General features: G+C 43.0%; 1 protein-coding gene across 10 annotated transcripts in view; it reads left to right on the top strand.

The window, feature by feature from the left end:
- Positions 1-19,779, top strand: part of DOCK9 (dedicator of cytokinesis 9) — a 2,508,686-nt gene that overhangs the window by 2,067,261 nt on the left and 421,646 nt on the right. For all 10 annotated transcript variants that reach the window (XM_044071294.1, XM_044071300.1, XM_044071298.1 and 7 more), the window contains exon 40: positions 6,322-6,459. In XM_044071294.1, coding sequence (XP_043927229.1) covers positions 6,322-6,459 — 138 coding nt within the window. The remainder of the gene's footprint in view (positions 1-6,321; positions 6,460-19,779) is intronic.

Below are 19,779 nucleotides of genomic sequence, written 5' to 3'. Positions count from 1 at the left end.
TGTGGACCCTGGCACTCAGCTACAACATCCAGTTACAGGCAATATTTCTACCAGGGAAAGACAATACCCTAGCAGACATATTAAGCAGAACCACTTCGGATGCCCACGAATGGAAGCTTCACCCGGACATCTTCAAGACCATCTCAAAGAAATGGGGAATGCCACAGATAGACCTATTCGCATCACCTCTCAATCACCAGCTCAAAAAATTCTGCACAAGGACATTCCACCCATTAGCATGGAAAGTGGATTCGCTCTCTTTCAACTGGAAAGGCCTAACAGCATATGCATTCCCGCCTCTTCCTTTGATACACAAGGTACTACTGAAAATCAAGGAAGAACGCCCAAGGATAATCCTGATAGCTCCAAACTGGCCAACACAACACTGGTTCCCACTACTGAGGAGCATGTCTCGAACAATATGTGGACAATTCCCTGATGCCCTTGATGTTAACACAGAACAACTACAGCATCATACATCCAAACCTAAAACCTTGCAACTGACTGCATGGAACATCACATAACAGCAGCTATTCCAGAACTTTCCCAAAGAGTTAAAGACATTATTCTTGAAGCATGCAGACCTTCAACAAGAAGGAACTATGCTGGAAAATGGAAAAGGTTTGTCATCTGGAGTACGGAAAGAGGAAAAGATGTGTCAAACATAGATATGCCTAACATTCTGGAGTATCTGGCGAACTTCTTCATTCAGGCCTGTCCTACTCCTCCATCAAGATACATGCATCAGCTATTTCAGCAGAATACAGCTTTGATACACCTGTTTTTCGCACCCTTTGCTCAGGCAATTCCTCAGAGGAATCAAGAATGTAAAACCTCCAAGGAAACCACCATTACCAGCTTGGGATTTAAACTTTGTGCTAGAAAAGTTGACACTAGCACCCTTTGAACCAGCAGCAACAGCAGACCTACAACACCTGTCATGGAAAACTGCTTTCCTACTGGCAATCACTTCAGCAAGGAGGGTTTCAGAACTACAGGCCTTAATGGCAGTGCAACCCTTCCTAATCTTCCACCAAGATAGTGTGTCCATGAGGACTAATCCTACATTTATGCCTAAGGTGGTATCCAGACTGTCTTTAAACCAGGCAATCCACCTACCTACCTTCTTTCCCAACCCACAAAACAGAGGGGAAAGAATACTGCATACCTTGGATGTACATAGACAGCTACGCTACTACTTGGACAGAACAAAAAATAGCAGAAAGACTGACCAACTTTTGTAGCCTATGCAACAGGAAGGGAAGGAAAAGCTATTTCCAAACAGACAATCTCCAAATGGATAGGAAATTGCATACGATTCTGTTACTCCTTCCATGGAAAACCAATTCCACAGAACATAAGACCTCATTCTACAAGGGCAACAGCCACTACCACAGCCTTCTTACGAGGAGTGGCAACCAAAGACATTATTGAGGCGGCTACTTGGACCTCCGTGCATACATTTGCCAAGCATTATAATTTGCCTCTATATTCCAGATCCCGAGCAGGGTTTGCCACTGCTGTACTGCAAGGGATCCTAAACACACCATAATCTATTTTTATCCTCCTCCCTAGTTGGCTATGGTATTCTACCCACTTGTTATGACTGCAGATGCATCCATGAAGGACATAGTACAGTTTTGTACCTACCATAAATGTAGATGTCCGAACTGGATAGCATCTGCAGTCAGGATTACCCTCCATCCCCTCTGTGGTACTCCTAGGGTGTTTACCCTTCTAATAGCTAGCTGTTGGGGAGTCTTTATGGTGTATTTGTTTGTGTATATGTACATACATGCTTATTGTTGTGTTTACCTCTATCTATTTGGAAACATTGGCATCTATCCAAATTTTAGCCTGCAAGAGGGCTACTGGCATCTGGGGCAAGAAACACTGAGGAAAATGGCGTCGGCTGGTGCCTTTATACCCGAAGACCAACAGTGATGACGTCGGGTGGAGTGCGACATCAGCCGAAGCCGGACCCGGACTTTGGAATCCGGCCGACTGAAGGGCTGCCTGACGACAGGACAACCCACTTATGACTGCAGATGCTATCCAGTTTGGACATCTACATTTATGGTAGGTACAAAACTGTACTTTCTTTGTTACTCGGCTAATTTTTGTATGTTGCCTGATGATTGAGGTCCTACATTCTACGGTTTAATCAGATTTTTCATATGCCCTGCTCTCTCCTCCTTTTCTGTGGGCAAACAGAACAGTAACAGCTATGCCAGGTCCAGAATGTCTGTGTGTACTTCTACACTCTAATGTATCAGCTACCGTGCTTTGTATGTCTTGGGTAGTGTAGTACATCCTGCTGTTTTAGGTTTTCTTTGGGCTGTCTGGTAGGTGGTGCTGAAGCTGTGGGATGTTGCCTTAACCCTTCCTTCTCAAATGTATAACTCAGCATCTGTCCCCAGTCAGCGTCTAGACCATTGTTTGAAACAGAGTTATCTATGACATTGTCAAAGCTTTACCTGCCTGTGCCATGTAGATGTATCACATCCTCTACGTATTGGTTAAAAAAAATTATGGATTTGCTTTTGAGGCATAACTGGAATATTTGAGTAAAAATTTATAGTACCAGAGTCTAACTATATGTTATCCTCTTTGTAGTGAAGTCTTCAAGAAAAACCTATCCAAGCTAGAGTTTTTACTGTGCAGTAGTGTAAACCTCCTGTTAAGAAGGCCCATGATATATAGGCAAATTGCCCCTTGAAGGCATCACGTGTTTTCACTATATAACTTCTGAATGTCCATGACATTTTTACTTTTTAAGTCTTTATGGTTGCATTCAGGCTGATAAAGCCAAACTTCACTACCTGTGGACTTGCATGTTTCGGCCTTTTTACTGGCCTCATTATCACTACGTAAGTGGATGGTTTATCAATACTTAAGAAAACAGGGTCTTTATACACAGCTGATGTCCATAATCATTTGGTTGCCTGAAAAATATCCCAACTAACATCCAAACCAAAGGGTAAAAAAGGTCACACAGACAAACCATTTTGTGCGATACCTTAAACCTCCGGTAATGGAGACCAATAAGATATATGCAAATGGCTCTACAAGGACATCGTGTTTCACCTACATGGCTTCTGAATGTCTGTGACATTTTTACTTTTAAATCTTTATGGTTACATTCAGGCCAATAAATCCAAACTCTACTAGATATGGACATGCATGATTCAGCCTTTTTATTGACCTCATCAGCACAGCATGGATATCAGCTGGGTTTAAAGACCCTGTGTTTCTGAAGTTTCTCAAGTACATAAATTACTAATTACCTTAGAACGTTTCCAAAAAACTGCAAAGTTCAGTAGCTCACATGCACTGTGTATATGCCATAGGCCCTTCAAAATGCAGCATCCTGCATTGTTGAATAAAAAGAGTGTCCATCTAATTATCTAAAGATACCTTAAAACTTGGTAGTGAGTTACTTTTCCGAATGGTCAAAGGAACTTTATTCCAGTTGTATACAACATTGACTTAGACCTACACACCTACACACTGCTGCAGGTCTCCATCTTAAAAGTTATATGTCTACATGTGGAAGCTTTGTTTTTCTGTAACTGTTCTAAATTAAAAGAGATTGACACCTTTTCCTGTAATGCCTTATAAGCAAGACACACTTTCTCTTAGATACCTGTATTAAACAGAGCATAAACCCAGTGACTGAAGCCTACTAGAGTGTTTGAGTTGCATGCCCTTTGTGATGTTTCAGATAACTTTCCTTTGAACACCTGAAATGGCAAGCAGATCTCCTTTGTTGTAGGCAGAAAATAATGAATTATATTCTGTTGTAAGCAGATAACTTAACCAGCATAGAAGCACAATGTGTGGTAATTTTTCTTATGATAAGCCCAGAAGCAAACATTGCTTTATGCCTGTCTTTTAAATATTTAAGCTTTTTATATCTTTTTGAAAACAGAACATTTATTTTTATTTTATTTTATTTTATTTTACATTTGTTAACCGGGCTAGTCCAACTGGATACATGTCCATTTTCAGTGGAGGCCCGAGGAGAAAAGCTCCGAGCTTACAAAACATTTAATATTACAAGTAAATTAGAAACAACAGTACAAAAAATGTATAACAAAACATTAATAAAAACAAGATTGGTACATAGTATAAAAAGGACTTGACTATTTTCCAAAAAATAAGTAAGTAAATAGAGAAAAGATGGGGATATAAAGGATACTAAGGACATCTACAGGATAAGACAGCATTTGGAAAATAGGATTGGTAGGTAGATGGGTTGGGTAGAGCAGCTAAGAGTAGAAAGGTCAGTGAGTAAATAAGTTCAAAGAATCAAGTTTAAAAGAGAAATTTTGAGGGAGACAGGGTAGAACAGAGGAAAAGCAAGAGAAAAGCAATTAGTCAGGGTTATTACAAGAGCATAACCAGTGGTTGGAGAGGAAATGTTTAAGGTTAGTTTTGAATAGTGGGAGAGATGCAAGAGCTGTAAGGTCAGTTGGTAGGAGATTCCATATTTTCCCAACAAAGTTAGAAAAAAGAGAGTCTCCTGCAGAGTTATTAGATAAAGAAGTTTGCATCAGCATTTTTTTAGTTGAGCGTAGCTTTTTCAGGTTACAGTATGGTGTTATGAGGGTAGAGAGAGTGGGGGTATTGTTTGGTTGATAAAGGACTTTATGGGCAATAATAAGTTGGTTGAATTGTAGGAGGTGAGGTAATTCAAGCCAGCCTAGTTGTTTTAGGTTTTGACAGTGATGAGTCCTATATGGTGAGTTAGTGGCGAATCTGGCAATGTTATTATAAGATCTAGCTAGTTTGTTAAGATTGTTTTGGGACAGGTTAGTATAGATGGGGGAAGCATATAATAGGGTAGAGATTAAGTGAGTTCTTGCTATTGTAGATCTGGCTAGAGGTGTTAGAAATTGTTTAATTCTATACAGGGATCCGAGTTTTTTGTTGGTAGATTTTATTGTAGTGTTAATGTGAGTGTTAAATTTAAGTTGATTATCTATTGTGATTCCTAGGAGTTTGGTGGTAGTGTCGGGAGAAATAATGGTACCATTGTTAGATTCCAATGTAAAATGAAGAGGGGGAGATGAGTGTGAGGGTGTAAACAGCAATAATTTGTTTTTTTTTTTGGGTTGAGGAGAAGACAATGGTTTGAGAACCATTTTTCTATTGTGGTGAAAGATTTTTGTGTGAAAGAATGCAGGTCAGTTTGGGATGATGCTGAACAAATAATTGTGGAGTCGTCGGCGTATTGAATGCAGGTAGAGAAGGGAATAGAGAGATGAAGGTCATTGATAAAAATGGAGAATAAAAGTGGGCCTAAGATAGAGCCCTGTGGGACACCTAAGGAAGTAGGAAGGAGTTCAGAAAGATGATTCTGCCAGAGAACTGCTTGTTTACGATTATCCAGGTAGGATGTAAACCATAAATGCTATTAAGTAAGGATTCCTCCTAAAATGGTTGGACTATTGACTTTTCTATGACAAATGCAATTAAAAAAATTCTGCAAGGCATAGTGGAAGCTTATTCCATATCTATACAGCAGCAGCAATATCTGCAGCATGTTTCAGAAATGCTTCTGCACAAGATATTTTAGAAACTGATGCATGTTTTGCTGAAAACACTACAACTTGGATGCACAGTACAGGAGTAAAGCACGTTTTAGAATGTGAGTCTGTGCTACTGAGAATTCTGTAACCGTCCGCCTCCCATAGGTGCTTGGGAGTCTGTCAAAATGTGATTTGCTGTGAGATACGCTGTGAAGAATATAATATATTTAGATGTAAAAATAAAGCTGCCCTCCCCCATAACCTTAATACTGTAAGTAGGTTTCACACATTTTTTTATTGCAGTTTGGACAATCAAAAATACTTAGAAATAGTTGTCTTTCTGTATCAAATTAATTTATTTTGAAGACAGACATCTTTTCATGCTTTTTATTATGTTTAGTATCAGTTTTCTAAAGCAGCCTTAGTACTTCTGAATACTTGAGTTTGAGCAAACTGACCTGTTTTTCTAGATTTGTTTAGTTATAAAAATATAAAAAAATCACCATTATCTTCTCAGCTGTTGAATGTGTATTTACATGTTATTGATCAATAATCTGCAGAAACTATTGATAACATTCATCCCATCTACTGCAGAACCCACACTTAACAGTTGTGGTTCTGATATTAACTCTTTCTCTTGTTTATATTCTTTTTTTTTAGAAGAGCAACATTGCCCATTTGCTACAATTCTTTAAAGTGTAGTATAGCCTGGATTTTAAGCTGCGTAAGTATTTCATTTTTAGCTTTGCAGTTTGGAAAGAGTAACTAAAATATGTTTGCTCCACAGAATCAACTTATTGTGGACAATGGCCATAATCCTCTGATGAAAAAGGTTTTTGATGTTCACCTCTGCTGCCTTCGAAAAAATCAGTCTGAAACTTCACTAAAGCACGTCTTCACTGCACTGCGGTCTTTTATTTATAGGGTAAGTAATAACAATTATATACCTACTACTTCTCAAAAAACAGCTCCTCTTGGATATGTTAACTTTCAGAAATGTATTTTGTGTAGATGGGGTGGGTTTCTTAAGGGTTGATTTCCTAGTACAGACAGTTCTGTGTTCAGTTTAACCTGAAACTCTAATGGCCTGTTAGTACATTTCTAGCTTTTTAAACTGAAATTCTTACTAGGAAAGGAACATTTCCATTTTTATCCAACCTGAATAATTTATCTACCATATTGGGAAGGCTTTCATATTTATCAAACTCCTATAATAAACTGATTTTATGATTGTGCAAGAATACAGATGTATCTCCTGTCTGCCATGCACTCAGGGTCACCTGTAACAACTTCTGCATATATTTCGGTTAGGTACAATGAAATTTTAATTGTAATGTGAGTGTGTGTGTGTAACTGCTAATAGTGTTAAGCAAGTTTGAAGACTGCAGGTGCCAGCATAATGATTTATTTCTCTTCTGCTGTACTCAATGTGAATTGTGATGGCAGAAAAACTTAAACTGTCTTTTTCACTCTCTGTAGCTGAAGTATATTTAATTGATTTCATTGTATTTATTCATAGGTTCATAGGTTTATACTAGGCTATCTGCCCTAAGGCATTTATAAGCCTAGCCCAAATTTTTGTGGCTTACGCCACCCCTTATATGAAAAAATACTGTGCCCATTAGTTTGTTGTGCCTCTGTCCAGCAGTGACACAGAGATGATTCCCGGGGTAAACCTACGATCTCCCATCCACAGGTCAAGATTTCTCTTGAACAGAGCCAGCGAGGTGCTCTGTCTCACATGGACGGGGATTTTATTCCACAGCATAGGGAGTCTCTGAGTGATAAATCTATCCCTCCAGCACATCCTATTTATGTCCGTGCTAAGGTTTAAGTCGCTTGCTCTAGTGGTTTTGGTGGATTTGGATTTTTTGAGGTGGAGCATGTCCATTAATTCCGTGTTGGACATGGCCTTGTATGTCAGGCACATGTCACCTCTGAGCAGACGGTATGCGACTGAATAGAGCTGGAGTTTCTTCAATCTGGCAGCATATGACAGATTTTGGAGTCCCTTTATCCTTTTGGTGAGGAACTTTTGGGGTCTCTCCAATTGCTGCAGATGTCGGGTGAGATACATCCTGAATGGGCATTGTACTCGATCATTGGTCTGATAAGTGAAGAGTACAGGGGAACAATGACCTCACTAGATCTGGATGTGAATCCCTTCATGATCAGGTGGGCAATGTAGAAGGTCTTTCTAACCACTTTAGCAACGTGAGTGTCAAAAGAAAAAGAAAAATTCCTTTTTTTTTTTTTTTTTGTCTTTTGCTTTTTAAAGCTTGTTTTGGTACTTAACATTATTAAATGTTAACTGTAATGTTTGTTTTTGAAGTACTAGTAATTCGACTTGCTTCCTCGAGAAACCTAATGACCTGGATGTGGCATAGTGTTACACTGACAGTATAATCAAATCAAATAAAACAGATGTTATGTTGTCCTATCTCGCCTTCATTCTTACTTTTATGGGTTCGGAGCCAGTCCTCAGCTCCGACTCGGCCGAATACACAGCTGGAAGTCTCAAACTTGGCTCATGGCAGGTAGGTATCCCATGATGCAGTGGTGCAACTCTCTAGATCTCGCTTGCCGCTTTACACGGTTGGATATGCACTTCTTGTCCGTGGCTAAGTTTTTGTCTTTTTCACTCAGTTAGCTTATTTTTTCTAGTATTCTTGCATTTATAGTGTTTGTTAGCATGTTTAAATAGTTAGATTAAGGGTGTAGCTAATCTTCTCTCTTTCTGCTGTTGGTTGCTGTTTTTTGGGCTGTCGTTTTTTTGCAGGCCTTGTTGTATCCCGTAGTTTTTTGTAGTGGTGTGTTGTTTATTATCTTTTTTAGTAATTGAAATTTAGCAGTAGTTGATAGTTTAGCTCATTTAAATTAGAGAGCTAATCGCCTGTTTTAGTTAGAGGGCTGGTAGTAGTAGTAGTTAGTGTGTGTTATCCTTGGTATCTAGGGCCGTTTAAGTTAGAGGCCCTAGTGCTACTCTTCATACTAAAGTTTTTATAGTTATAGTAACTTAGATGTGTAGTGTTCATTAGATTAGAGTGCTACTCTTCTTGTCAGAGTTCTAGTTTATCCTTACTTGTAATGCAGTGTTGTTTAGCTTAGAGTGTGTTGTTTATCACAGTTCTGAAAAGTTGCCTTTGCAATTTGTTTTTGGAAACTCTCTTCTATCATGTCTAGAGAGAGGGAGCATAAGCCTTCGGGCTTTAAAAAATGTCAAAAATGTACACAAGAAATCTCATTTACTGACAGGCATATCATTTGCATATACTGTCTAGGAGCTATTCATTTACAGGAGGATTATACTTTCTGTCATTCCTTTAGTGCACGAGTGTTACAGGAGAGGAGAAACAAATTGATTCTCAAGGGGCTCTTAAAGCCAACCTTTGAGGAAGCAGTACAGAGTGTTTTTTCTTCCTCCTCCTCTTCAAAAAAGGACAAACCTTCCAAAAGACCACCACCTGTTTCTTCGGCTCAGTTGGAGTCTCCAGAAAAATTGTTTAAACTTTCTAGGACACCTACCTCCTCGGCTCCACAGCCCTCGGAACCAACGGAAGTCATCATCATTGACGAGCCTGGTTCTTCGGCCCCAAGGTCTTTGGAGCCGCAAGATACCATGTCTTGGAGCCAGTCCATTGATATTTCACCGGTCTCCCCTACTCTGAGATCTCCCATTTTGGAGAGGTCTCATTCTCCTTCTCTATCCTCCAGGTCCACTAGGAACCTATTTGATGATGACATGGAGCGGGTGGTGCACAGACCCTGAAATGGCCGGCACTAGCCAAATTATTCTCGGCACCAACCCATCAGGTCTCAGAGCCTTCCAAAATCATTACATCCACAGTTGTTCCTCCTCCGAGCCAAGCTGGACCCTCGGAGCCGGAGTGCCTAATACCACTTAATGTAGAATTGTCGGTTCCAGGACCCACTTCGGTGATCAAAGAGCTGACATCTGCTCCGACTCTCTCTGCACCATCTGGAGTATCTGGGAGCGGGGTGCTTGGGCCCGAACTTCTTTGGTTCTGAGTTTACCCCTTGGTGCGTCTGCTTGGGTAAGATCGGCTCCCACATCAGCCTTGGAGCCAATCTCCCTGGGTCCAGGGTTGTCCTCTGTCTCTTTGGAGCCAGGGACATCTTTGGAATGGGTGGGGTCTGCTTTCGAGCTGATGAGGAGTGTGCTGTCTCCCTCTAGAGCTCTACATAAGGATACTGGCATTCGTATCCCTTATGCACCAGCTACTGTCTCGGCACCACCCCATCCACAAGACAGCAGGGATCCAGAGCCTCAGGATCCCCCACTGGGTGAACCCCTCTCTTCCAAGGCCTCCCCAAAATACCCTTCTGAGGAGCCCCCTCAGAAGAGAAGTTGCAAGAAGAAGCATATAGACTCTCCTGATGAGTCAGTCACCTCAGAAACTGACCTCAAGGAGTCAGAAGGGTCCCCACGGTTGTCCTCTGATGATATCTCATTTGCTGATATCCTGGAGATCCTAAAGCAGAGAGGTGGCTGGAAAACCATCACCCCTTCTCATGAGGAGTCCTGTGTACCTGAAGGTCTTTGAATCTCAACCTTCCGCCTCCTGGGTGTCTCTGTCTTTTGATGAGCTAATGAACTTGGTCAGTCGAAAGGCGTGGGAGTCACCTGACACTATGGAACCAGTTCCTTGTCTTGTCTTGTCTGCCCCTACCGGAAAGGATTGTCTCACAAAGGGGTATACCTGTAGATGCTATGGTGGTGGCAGCAGCCACCAAGAAGGAACTCTTGGAGACAGCTTCATCTGTTCATCCTCTGAACAAAGATTCTCAAACAATGGACAGATATGGGAAGCCTTTCTTCTTCAGCGACTTTTACACTCTGCTGAACTACCTAACTCACTTCACAAGGCTACAAAGAGATCTCATGGAAGAGTTAGGAGATGCTCTACAAGGTAAATTAGCCGCAGGAGTGAATGAGAAGGTCTCTTCCCAGCTATCCACCTTAAATTCTATCAACTCCTCCATGAGGCTGATATCTTATGCAGCGGATGGAGTGAGTAGGGCAGTGAGTTCAGGAGTTTCCCTGAGGCAACACTCCTGGATGGGCTAGTGCAATTTTGCAGAACCTTTTAAGTCTACCTTTACTAATGGCCCCTTTGATGGTTCCTCATTCTTTGGACCCAAAGTAAAGGACACTCTCACCAGATGCGAGCAGGAAGGGAAAACTCTCTCTACTGTTGGAGTACGTTTTTCCGTACCTTCAAGACCTTACCCTAAAGGTCAGAAGAGTGGGAAAATGTGATTCAAAAGATCCCAGGGAGCTTTCCAAGCCGCACAAGGTGAATCCTTCTCCAGGGGCAGAGGGGGGAGGTAACAATGGTAGACATCATCCTAGAGGCAGAGGGGGTCCGCAGAACCAGGGCAACCATGATTCCTTTCATGGACGTTCCTGTCAGTGCTCCTGAAAGAGGTCCACCTGCTCTATTCTGGTGGCAGTCGGGGGATGTTTGTCTTTGTACCCAGAAGCCTGGCAAAATATCACATGAGACAAGTGGGTACTGAGAATAATATCCAGAGGTTATTCCATTCCCTTTTGCTACCCTATCCCACAAACCAGAACAATTCTGGCTGTTCCACCCATCTAAGGGAGCAAACAACTAGAGAAATCCCAAAAGTTGCTAGACAAAAGAGTCATCCAAGAAGTCCCCGCAGACCAAACAGGATTCGGAACTTACTCAAGATTCTTTTTGGTGCCAAAAAGAACAGGGGACTGGAGACCCATGTTAGACCTAAGCCAGTTTAACGAATCTGTTAAAAAGTCAAAGTTCCGAATGGTGACACTGCAGTTAATTCTTCCCTTCTTAGGGAAAGACGATTGAATGTGTTCGATAGACCTCCAAGATGGTACCACCACATAAAAATGGACAGAGCATCGATGAGTCATTTACCCTTCTGGCTGAAAGCCAGTCATTATCAGATGTTCATCGTGTTACACTGCTGCAGTCATTACACTTGGGTTATCCTGCCGTCAGGCGGTTCCCCAGTCGGCCTGAGTTCCAAAGTCTTGGTCTGGCATCGGTTGCTGTCGCCTCCTCCCTGACGTCAGTGCGACAGGGGTATATAAGATGCAGCCAATGCCATTTTCTTCAGTCTTTCTTGCCGTGCGGTGCCCGAAGCAAAAGCAGTTCGCAAGTGCCGGTCGGCCGACTCCTGAGATTTTCATTCCGAATCCAGAACCAAAGTCTTCTACAAAGCTAAGTGGGAAACTTTTTCTTGCCTCAGACCGATGTCAGTGAAAGTTAATAACTGTATTTCTTGTGGGAAGCAAATACCTCATAAGGATTTTCATTCTTATTGTATCCCATGCCTAGGCCCAGACCACAACATCACTGGTTGTCGGTTTTGTGCTAGGTTTAACAAGCGCACTATTAAACCTAGGTTTGATTTTGCCCGAAAATTCAATTACATCATGCCGTCGGAACTATCGACAACCGGAATACATAAAAAACGCAAAGACAAGGACAGGCATCTGAGGCCCAAAACTGATGACGAAGCCTCTTCTAGGCCAGTCGCCGGTTCTCCGGTTTTCAGCGAGGTGCCTTCGCAGCCCCTGACGACCACTACTTTAAAACTACAGACCACCTCTGACTCCCACGTGGAGATGGCTACGCTCAAGAATTTCAGCCTATTGAGACTAACCCTTCGGAGGGATCCGGAGTAGCTGAACAACACGTAGCTTCAGAGGGTGTTTTCAGACCTACTCAGTTAACCATTACATCTTCTGCTAAGTCTAAACCTCCTTTAAAAACAAAGAAACAAATACAACATTCACCAGGACAGGCATCCATGCCTAAGAAACAAATGCTTAAAATGGCCAAAGACCTAATCACTCTGATCAGGGGGTCCCATCACCCTCCTGATAAAAGGCCTAGACGGGATGCAGACTATGACTCATCCGACCAGGTATCCATCTCTTCAGATTCTTCCTTAGCCCTAGGATACTCCTTACCCCCTTATGAGGATTCTGATGCTGAGGAATAAATTCCATCAGCCTCTCCACCTGAGGACTACTCCTTTAGGGAAACCTTACATACCATGAAGGGAGCATTTCCATTGGGAGGGCCAGGATTACTCAGAATCCAAGAAAAGGCTCAGAAGACTTCCTTTTATTACCTCAACACAGACCCCTTGCTATTCCGCCAGTGTTAGATATTGTGGATGATGTGTATACTGAATCCAGCTTAAATACTGATTCTTTACTTCCAGCCCCAGTTAAGCCTGACAGATACTACAGAGTCCCTGACTCTCAAAAATTTCTTTATAAAAGTCCTGTTGCTGACCCTGAAACTATTTCTCAGGGCCCCAAAGGGGTTAAGGCCTCATCAGCAAAGAATCCAGTCCCCTCTGACAGAGATTCCAGAGCATTAGACAGATGGGGGAAGAAAGTATATACATCTGCAACTTTAGCAATGAGGGCCTTAAATTGCCAGTTTCACATGCTAAAATATCAGCAATATTTGATGTCTCAGTTGAAACAAAAAATGCTTCCTAACTCAGATCCTCCTAATTTTAAGGAAATGCAGGATTTATTGCATGCAGCTGAACAAGTGGGAAAACATACTTTGCAATGTGGTTTTGATTCTTTAGAGGCCTCCTGTAGAGCAGCAGTTACAGGTTCTGTCATTAGAAGGCATGCTTGGTTAAAAGAACATACGTTACCAGATCATGTTAAAGCAAAACTATTGGATGCACCTTTGCAGCAGGATGTGTTATTTGGAGTTAAGGCAGAAGAGGTATTAAAGAAAATGGAGGATAAGGCAAAATCTATGCAAACGGTGAAGGATTTCTTACAGGTTCAGCCTCCTCGATTTAGTAGAAATTGGCTAACAAAGAATTGGTCCTTTCCAATTACAGACAGACCTCAAAGGGGCAGATACAGACGTCCAAGAGGTAGAGGTCAACCTCAAGGTCCTTACAGGCCTTGACAATGGGGTGCATCAACCCAGAAAGAAGGGGAAGACAGGGCCCAGCCATATAAAAAACAGCCCCAATGGCTTTCCACTACAGCTGCCAAACAGTTCTCTCTTGGCAGCCCCATTGGGAGGAAAACTGGCACTTTTCTATCACAATTGGCATATAATCACCAAAGACAAATGGGTTCTCAACATTGTATGTCAAGGTTACAGGTTCCACTTTCACACTCTGCCAAGGTTAAAAGGAATGCCAAATCTGCCACCAAATCAATGAGCAGAGGCTCAAAAACAAATTGCAGCACTCATGGACATCAGAGCTATTCAAAAGGTACCACCACAAGAGCAAGGACAAGGATTTTACTCAAGACTCTTTCTGGTTCCCAGAAAGGACAAAGCCTGGAGGCCCATTCTGGATCTTTCTTCTCTAAACACTTACCTGGATGTTCCAAAATTCAAAATGTTGACACTACAGCAGCTTCTTCCCATGCTGGGCAAGAAAGCTTGGCTCGTAACTTTGGACCTCAAGGAGGCATACCTGCATGCCCCTATCAGACAAAACTGCAGAAGATACCTCAGATTCATAGCTGGTTCAATGCACTACCAATTCTCTGCACTGCCCTTTGGCTTATCTACTGCGCCCAGGGTCTTCACAAAGTGCCTGGCACCAGTAATTGCATTTTGCAGACAGAAAGGAATTCAAATTTATCCGTACCTGGACGACTTCCTGATTCAAGCAGAGAGCAAGGACATTCTTCTAAAGCATCTGGCGTTTGTAAAAATGTTATTAAGTTGGCTAGGGTACACAGTAAATGAAAAGAAATCAAAACTAGTGCCCTCACAAGAGATAATATTCCTGGGTGCCAGCCTGAATACAACGGCCCAGATGGCTTATCTCATGCCAGACAAGCAAAGACAACTGACTCAATATTTTCAATTGATGGCAACAAGGACTCAACTCCCTGCAAGAAAAATTCTGCAGGCCTTGGGTTACATGGCATCTTGCATACTACTAATTCCATATGCCAGTCTGCATATGAGGAAACTACAATGGTGCCTAAAGAGTGTCTGGTCTCAACACTGTCAAAGTTTGGAAACAGTAACACCACTAATTCCTTGCCTTCAGCAGGAGTTTCGATGGTGGGCTCAAGCTTGTCACCTCAACAAGGGACAGCCTTTCACTCAACCCACAGCCAGGCAAACACTGACAACAGATGCATCGGATTACGCCTGGGGAGCACACATGGCAGGAAAATGTATCCAGGGCAAGTGGCCCGCAGAACAAAGGCATCTTCACATCAATCAAAAAGAGATGCTAGCTGTACAAAATGCCCTTATAGCTTTCAAGGACCTTCTGCATCCAGGACAACTACTACTAAAGACAGACAACACCACAGTTATGTGGTACATAAACAAGCAAGGGGGCACTCACTCTTATCCCCCCTGCAGACAAGCCATGACCTCGTGGAACACAGCTCTAACCTATCAAATTCATCTGCAAGCACAATTTCTGCCAGGAGAGAAAAACACACTGGCAGACGACTTAAGCAGAAACATCATGGATCCCCACAAATGGGAACTGAATCCACAAATATTCAGAATGATAACACAAAAATGGTGGAGGACATAGATCTGTTTGCATCCCCAATGAACTGCCAGCTACAGAAATTCTGCACAAGGACTTACCACCCACAAGCATGGAAAGTGGATGCCCTCTCATTCAGCTGGAAAAACCTACAAGTATATGCTTTCCCACCACTACCTCTCCTTCCAAAAGGTACTCGTAAAACCAGGCAAGAAGAGCCAAAGATGATCCTGATTGCCCCAGACTGGCCATGCCAACAGTGGTACCCAATCTTAAAGAACTTAGCACAAGGACCACCCTGTATTTTAACTCAAATCCCACATCTTCTGACTCAGCACAACAACCAGATACTTCACAGCCAGCTAAAGACTTTAAACCTGGCTGCAGAAAATTCCTTAGTCAGGCAAGCAATGCCTCTCGCCAAAGCTGTTATGGATGTCATTCTGGAGACCAGAAGGCCTAGCACTAGGAATGCCTATTCGGATAAATGGAAGAGATTCTGTGCCTGGAACCAGGCTCACAGCCTTGACCCTCTTGTCCCAAATATTCCTCAGATACTATAATATTTAACTGAGATGCTGGACAAAGGCCTCTCCTTTTCATCCGTCAAGATCCACGCCTCTGCCATTTCTGCTCATTACAACATGGATCCACCAATTTTCTCTAATCCCTTGCAAAAACAATGCCTCAGAGGGGCTAAAAACATAACACCGCCCCGTAGAGCACCTACTCCAACTTGGGACCTCAACTTCGTGTTGCAAAAATTAACTTTACCTGCCTTTGAGCCAGCTAACACAGCAGATTTAAAATATGTCTCTTGGAAAACTGCTCTGCTCCTGGCAATAACATCAGCAAGAAGAGTTTCAGAATTACAGGCACTAATGGCAGTGGAACCTTTCATCATTTTCCACCAAGACAGGGTGGTATCCAGTGTGGCTCTAAACCAAACTATTCACCTGCCAACTTTTTATCCAAATCCACAGAATAAAGGGGAGAGACTTCTGCATTCTTTGGACATACACAGGCAGTTACGCTTCTGCTTGGACAACACCAAAGCTTTCAGAAAAACTGAGCAATTATTGGTAGCATATGCTGCAGGAGCACAGGGAAAGGCCATTTCAAAACAGACTATTTCAAAATGGATAGGACACTGTATACGTTTATGCTGTATACACCATGGGAAACCTGTACCTAACAGCATTAGGTCTCATTCCACCAGGGCAACAGCCACTTCGACTGCCTACCTCAGAGGAGTACCTACCAAGGACATTTTGGAAGCAGCAACTTGGAGTTCTGTACATACCTTCACCAAGCATTACCATCTGCCTCTATACTCTAAATCCAGAGCTGGCTTTGCTACTGCAGTGCTGCAGGGCCTTATATCCACCCCTAATGCCTTATAGAACCAGCCACCCTACCTCAACTTTGGGATTCTTCCCAAGTGTAATGATTGCAGCAGTGTAACACGATGAACATAGTACAGTTTTGTACCTACCATAAATGTAGATGTTCGAGTGTATACACTGCTGCAGTCCAGGTTACCCTCCCTCCTTCCCCTCTTACATGCTGGTACATACGTATGTCTTCTACCCTTTACTACCTATGGGGAGTATTTGCTGGTAACTGAAAGTTGTTGATTGCTTTTCTTATGTATGTTTTATTAGCAATTTGAATTGCCTACCTTTTTGGGGGCACCTGACATCTGGGGCAAGAAAAACTGAAGAAAATAGCGTCGGCTGCATCTTATATACCCCTGTCGCACTGACGTCAGGGAGGAGGCAACAGCAACCGACGCCGGACCAAGACTTTGGAACTCAGGCCGACTGGGGAACCGCCTGACGGCAGCATAACCCAAGTGTAATGACTGCAGCAGTGTATACACTCGAACATCTACATTTATGGTAGGTACAAAACTGTACTTTCTGAGCTCTGCCCATTGGTCTTACTACAGCCCCCAGAGTGTTCACCAAATGCATGACAGTAGTCATGGCTCACTTGAGGCATTTGGGATTCTAAGTGTTTACGTATCTGGATGACTGGCTCCTAACTGCCACCACCAAGCATCTATTCCAGCAAGCCAGGGATGTGACTTTGGAAATTTGTGCTCAGTTAGACATAACATCAACTTACAAAAATCTGCCTTGTTGCCTTGTCAACATACTACATTCATAGGCACAGATCTAGAAACTATTTCCTTCATGGCATGTCTTCCAGCCGACAGAATTTCAGCCCCTCAGGCAGCAATTACTTCACCTTCCTCGAAAGGACAAGGTAAAGTCAAAAGTGGTTCTGAAACTCCTAGGAACAATGGCTTCCACCATAACACTAGTTTCTCTTGCCAGAATGCACATGAGAATCCTTCAGTGGATTTTGTTCTCCCAATGGTCACTTCAAGAGCTCCCAATGTCCCACCTCATCAGAATAATGGATTCATGTAAAAAGGACCTATGGTAGTGGATCCAGTCCAACCATGTGACTATTGGGACACCCTTTATTCCACGACAACCGGTTGCTACAGTGACCACGGATGCTTCCCAGATAGAGTGGGGGGCATCATCTGGGAAGAACGGTCCAAGGTGTATGACAGGAACATGAGGCCCACTTGCACACAAATGTCATAGAGATGAGAGCAGTGCTTCTGGCATTGCAAGCACTCCACGACTCTCTTCCTCTAGGGACAATTGTTGTACAGTCAGACAATATTCGGTGGTTTTGTACTTAAACAAGCAAGGGGGAACCAGATCCTGTCCTCTTTGTCATGAGGCCCTGAGAGTTTGGCAATGGGCAATTTCTTCCCAGTGCTTTCTAGTAGCAATGCACATTCCAGGGAGGTCCAACCTGATAGCAGACAAGCTGAGCAGGGCAATATTGGTGCCTCACGAGTGGTCTCTGAACTGGAACATAGCGGAAAAAGATCTTCCAGAAGTGGGGTTAGCCTTGCTGAGATCTTTTTGCCACTCCCATGAATGCCAAGTGCAGCAGCTAGTTTTACCTAATTCCCCCGCCAGGGGAGACACTGAGAGATGCACTTCTACATGATTGGCCCTCGGAACTTCTTTATGCCTTTCCTCCGATGTTCTTCATGTTTCACTGTTGCCGTCATCACACTTTGGTTATCCTGCCAGGGGTAGCCCTCAACTGGCCCGAATACCAGAGGCTTAATATTTCTGCGTTGTTTGCTGCTGTTCCAGGACTGACGTCTGGTCATCAGTGGTATAAAAACAGGCAGCCGACACCATTACATCAGTCTTTCTTGCCAAGGAGCCCGAAGTAGAAGCAGTTTGCACGAGTGCTGGTCGGCCGCTACCTGAGTTTTCATTTCCGAAATTGAAGTTGAGGTCTTCTGAAGTTAAGTACCCCACTGGGGATCCTTTCTTGCTCTAACCAATGTCAGAAAAAGTTAACAATTGTCTCACCTGTGGAAAGCAAATATCACACTGAGATTTCCATTCTTTCTGCGTCACCTGTTTAGGCCCAGACCATGATATTCCTCACTGCCGGTTTTGTGCTTTGTTCAACACCTGAACTATATGTCGTCAAGGCCCTTATTATAGCTAAATACTTTCGCTCTCGATCTCCATATTCTGAAATGGCTTTGGTAAGCCATCCGACTGCTGATCTTCCGAAAAAAACATAAGGATAAAGACAGAGACTGCACAGGTCCAAAACTGCCGACGATGCTTCCGTTAAGCTAGTCGCCAGTTCAGTGAGGTGTTTTTGCAGCCCCTGATGCCCACTTCGATGGATTCTCAGGCCGCTACCAAGACCCGTTCGGAGTCTGGTATGCCACGAGACTCTTCTTTCACTATGGAACCTGCGGATGTCTCTACCTTGGATGGGCCCGGAGCCACTGTGCAGGCACCGGCTTCTGAGGAAGTTCTTCACACTACCGATATTCAACACAAACCGACGACTTCTTTCGCATCTTCAGTTCTTTCTAAAACTACCGACTTTCTAAGGCCCAGAGTATGAACTACGCCTAAAAAAGCGACGACCAACCTCAAGTGCCTACTTTCTTGCCTCAATCTCAGATGTTTAAAATGGCGAAAAACCTTATCATGCTGATTAGAGGAAGCCAGCCTACCCCTGCTAAAAGGAAAAGAGTCTTGTCCCTAACAGCTTTATCTGACCAAGAGTCTGATGACTCTGAGGTTTCTGATTATGAAGACATGCCCTTATCTGCTTATGAGGATTCAGATGCAGAGGAATCCATTCCTTCTGCCTCTCCTCCAGAGGATTTTTCTTTTGGTGAAACCCTACATACCTTGAGAGAGCATTTCCATTGGGAATGCCAGGATTAGCCACAGTCCAAAAAGAGACTCAGGGAATTTTTAGATTTACCACAGCACAGTCCCTTAGCTATTCATCCTGTTCTGGATGTTGTGCATGATGTCTTTATGGAATCCAGTCTAGCTCATGATACTCTACCGCCTGCTCCCAGGAAACCTGACAAGTACTACAGGGTCCCTGACTCACACAGATTCATTTTCAGAAATCATACTGCTGACCCAGAGGTCATCTCCCAAGGACCTAAAGGAATAAAAGCAACCACAGCTAAGAATCCCACCCCCTTGGACAGGGATTCCCGAGCTTTAGACAGATGGGATAAAAAAGTATACACTTCTGCAACTCTTGCCATTAGAGCATTAAATTGTCAGTTCCACATGCTGAAATACCAGCAGCATACTATGGAACTTATTAAACAAAAGCT

This window comes from Protopterus annectens, chromosome 5.part0 (genome assembly GCF_019279795.1).
Source record: "Protopterus annectens isolate FY-2018-M chromosome 5.part0, PAN1.0, whole genome shotgun sequence".
In the NCBI taxonomy this organism is placed as follows: domain Eukaryota; kingdom Metazoa; phylum Chordata; order Ceratodontiformes; family Protopteridae; genus Protopterus; species Protopterus annectens.
This window is presented reverse-complemented; position numbering and strand designations above follow the sequence as displayed.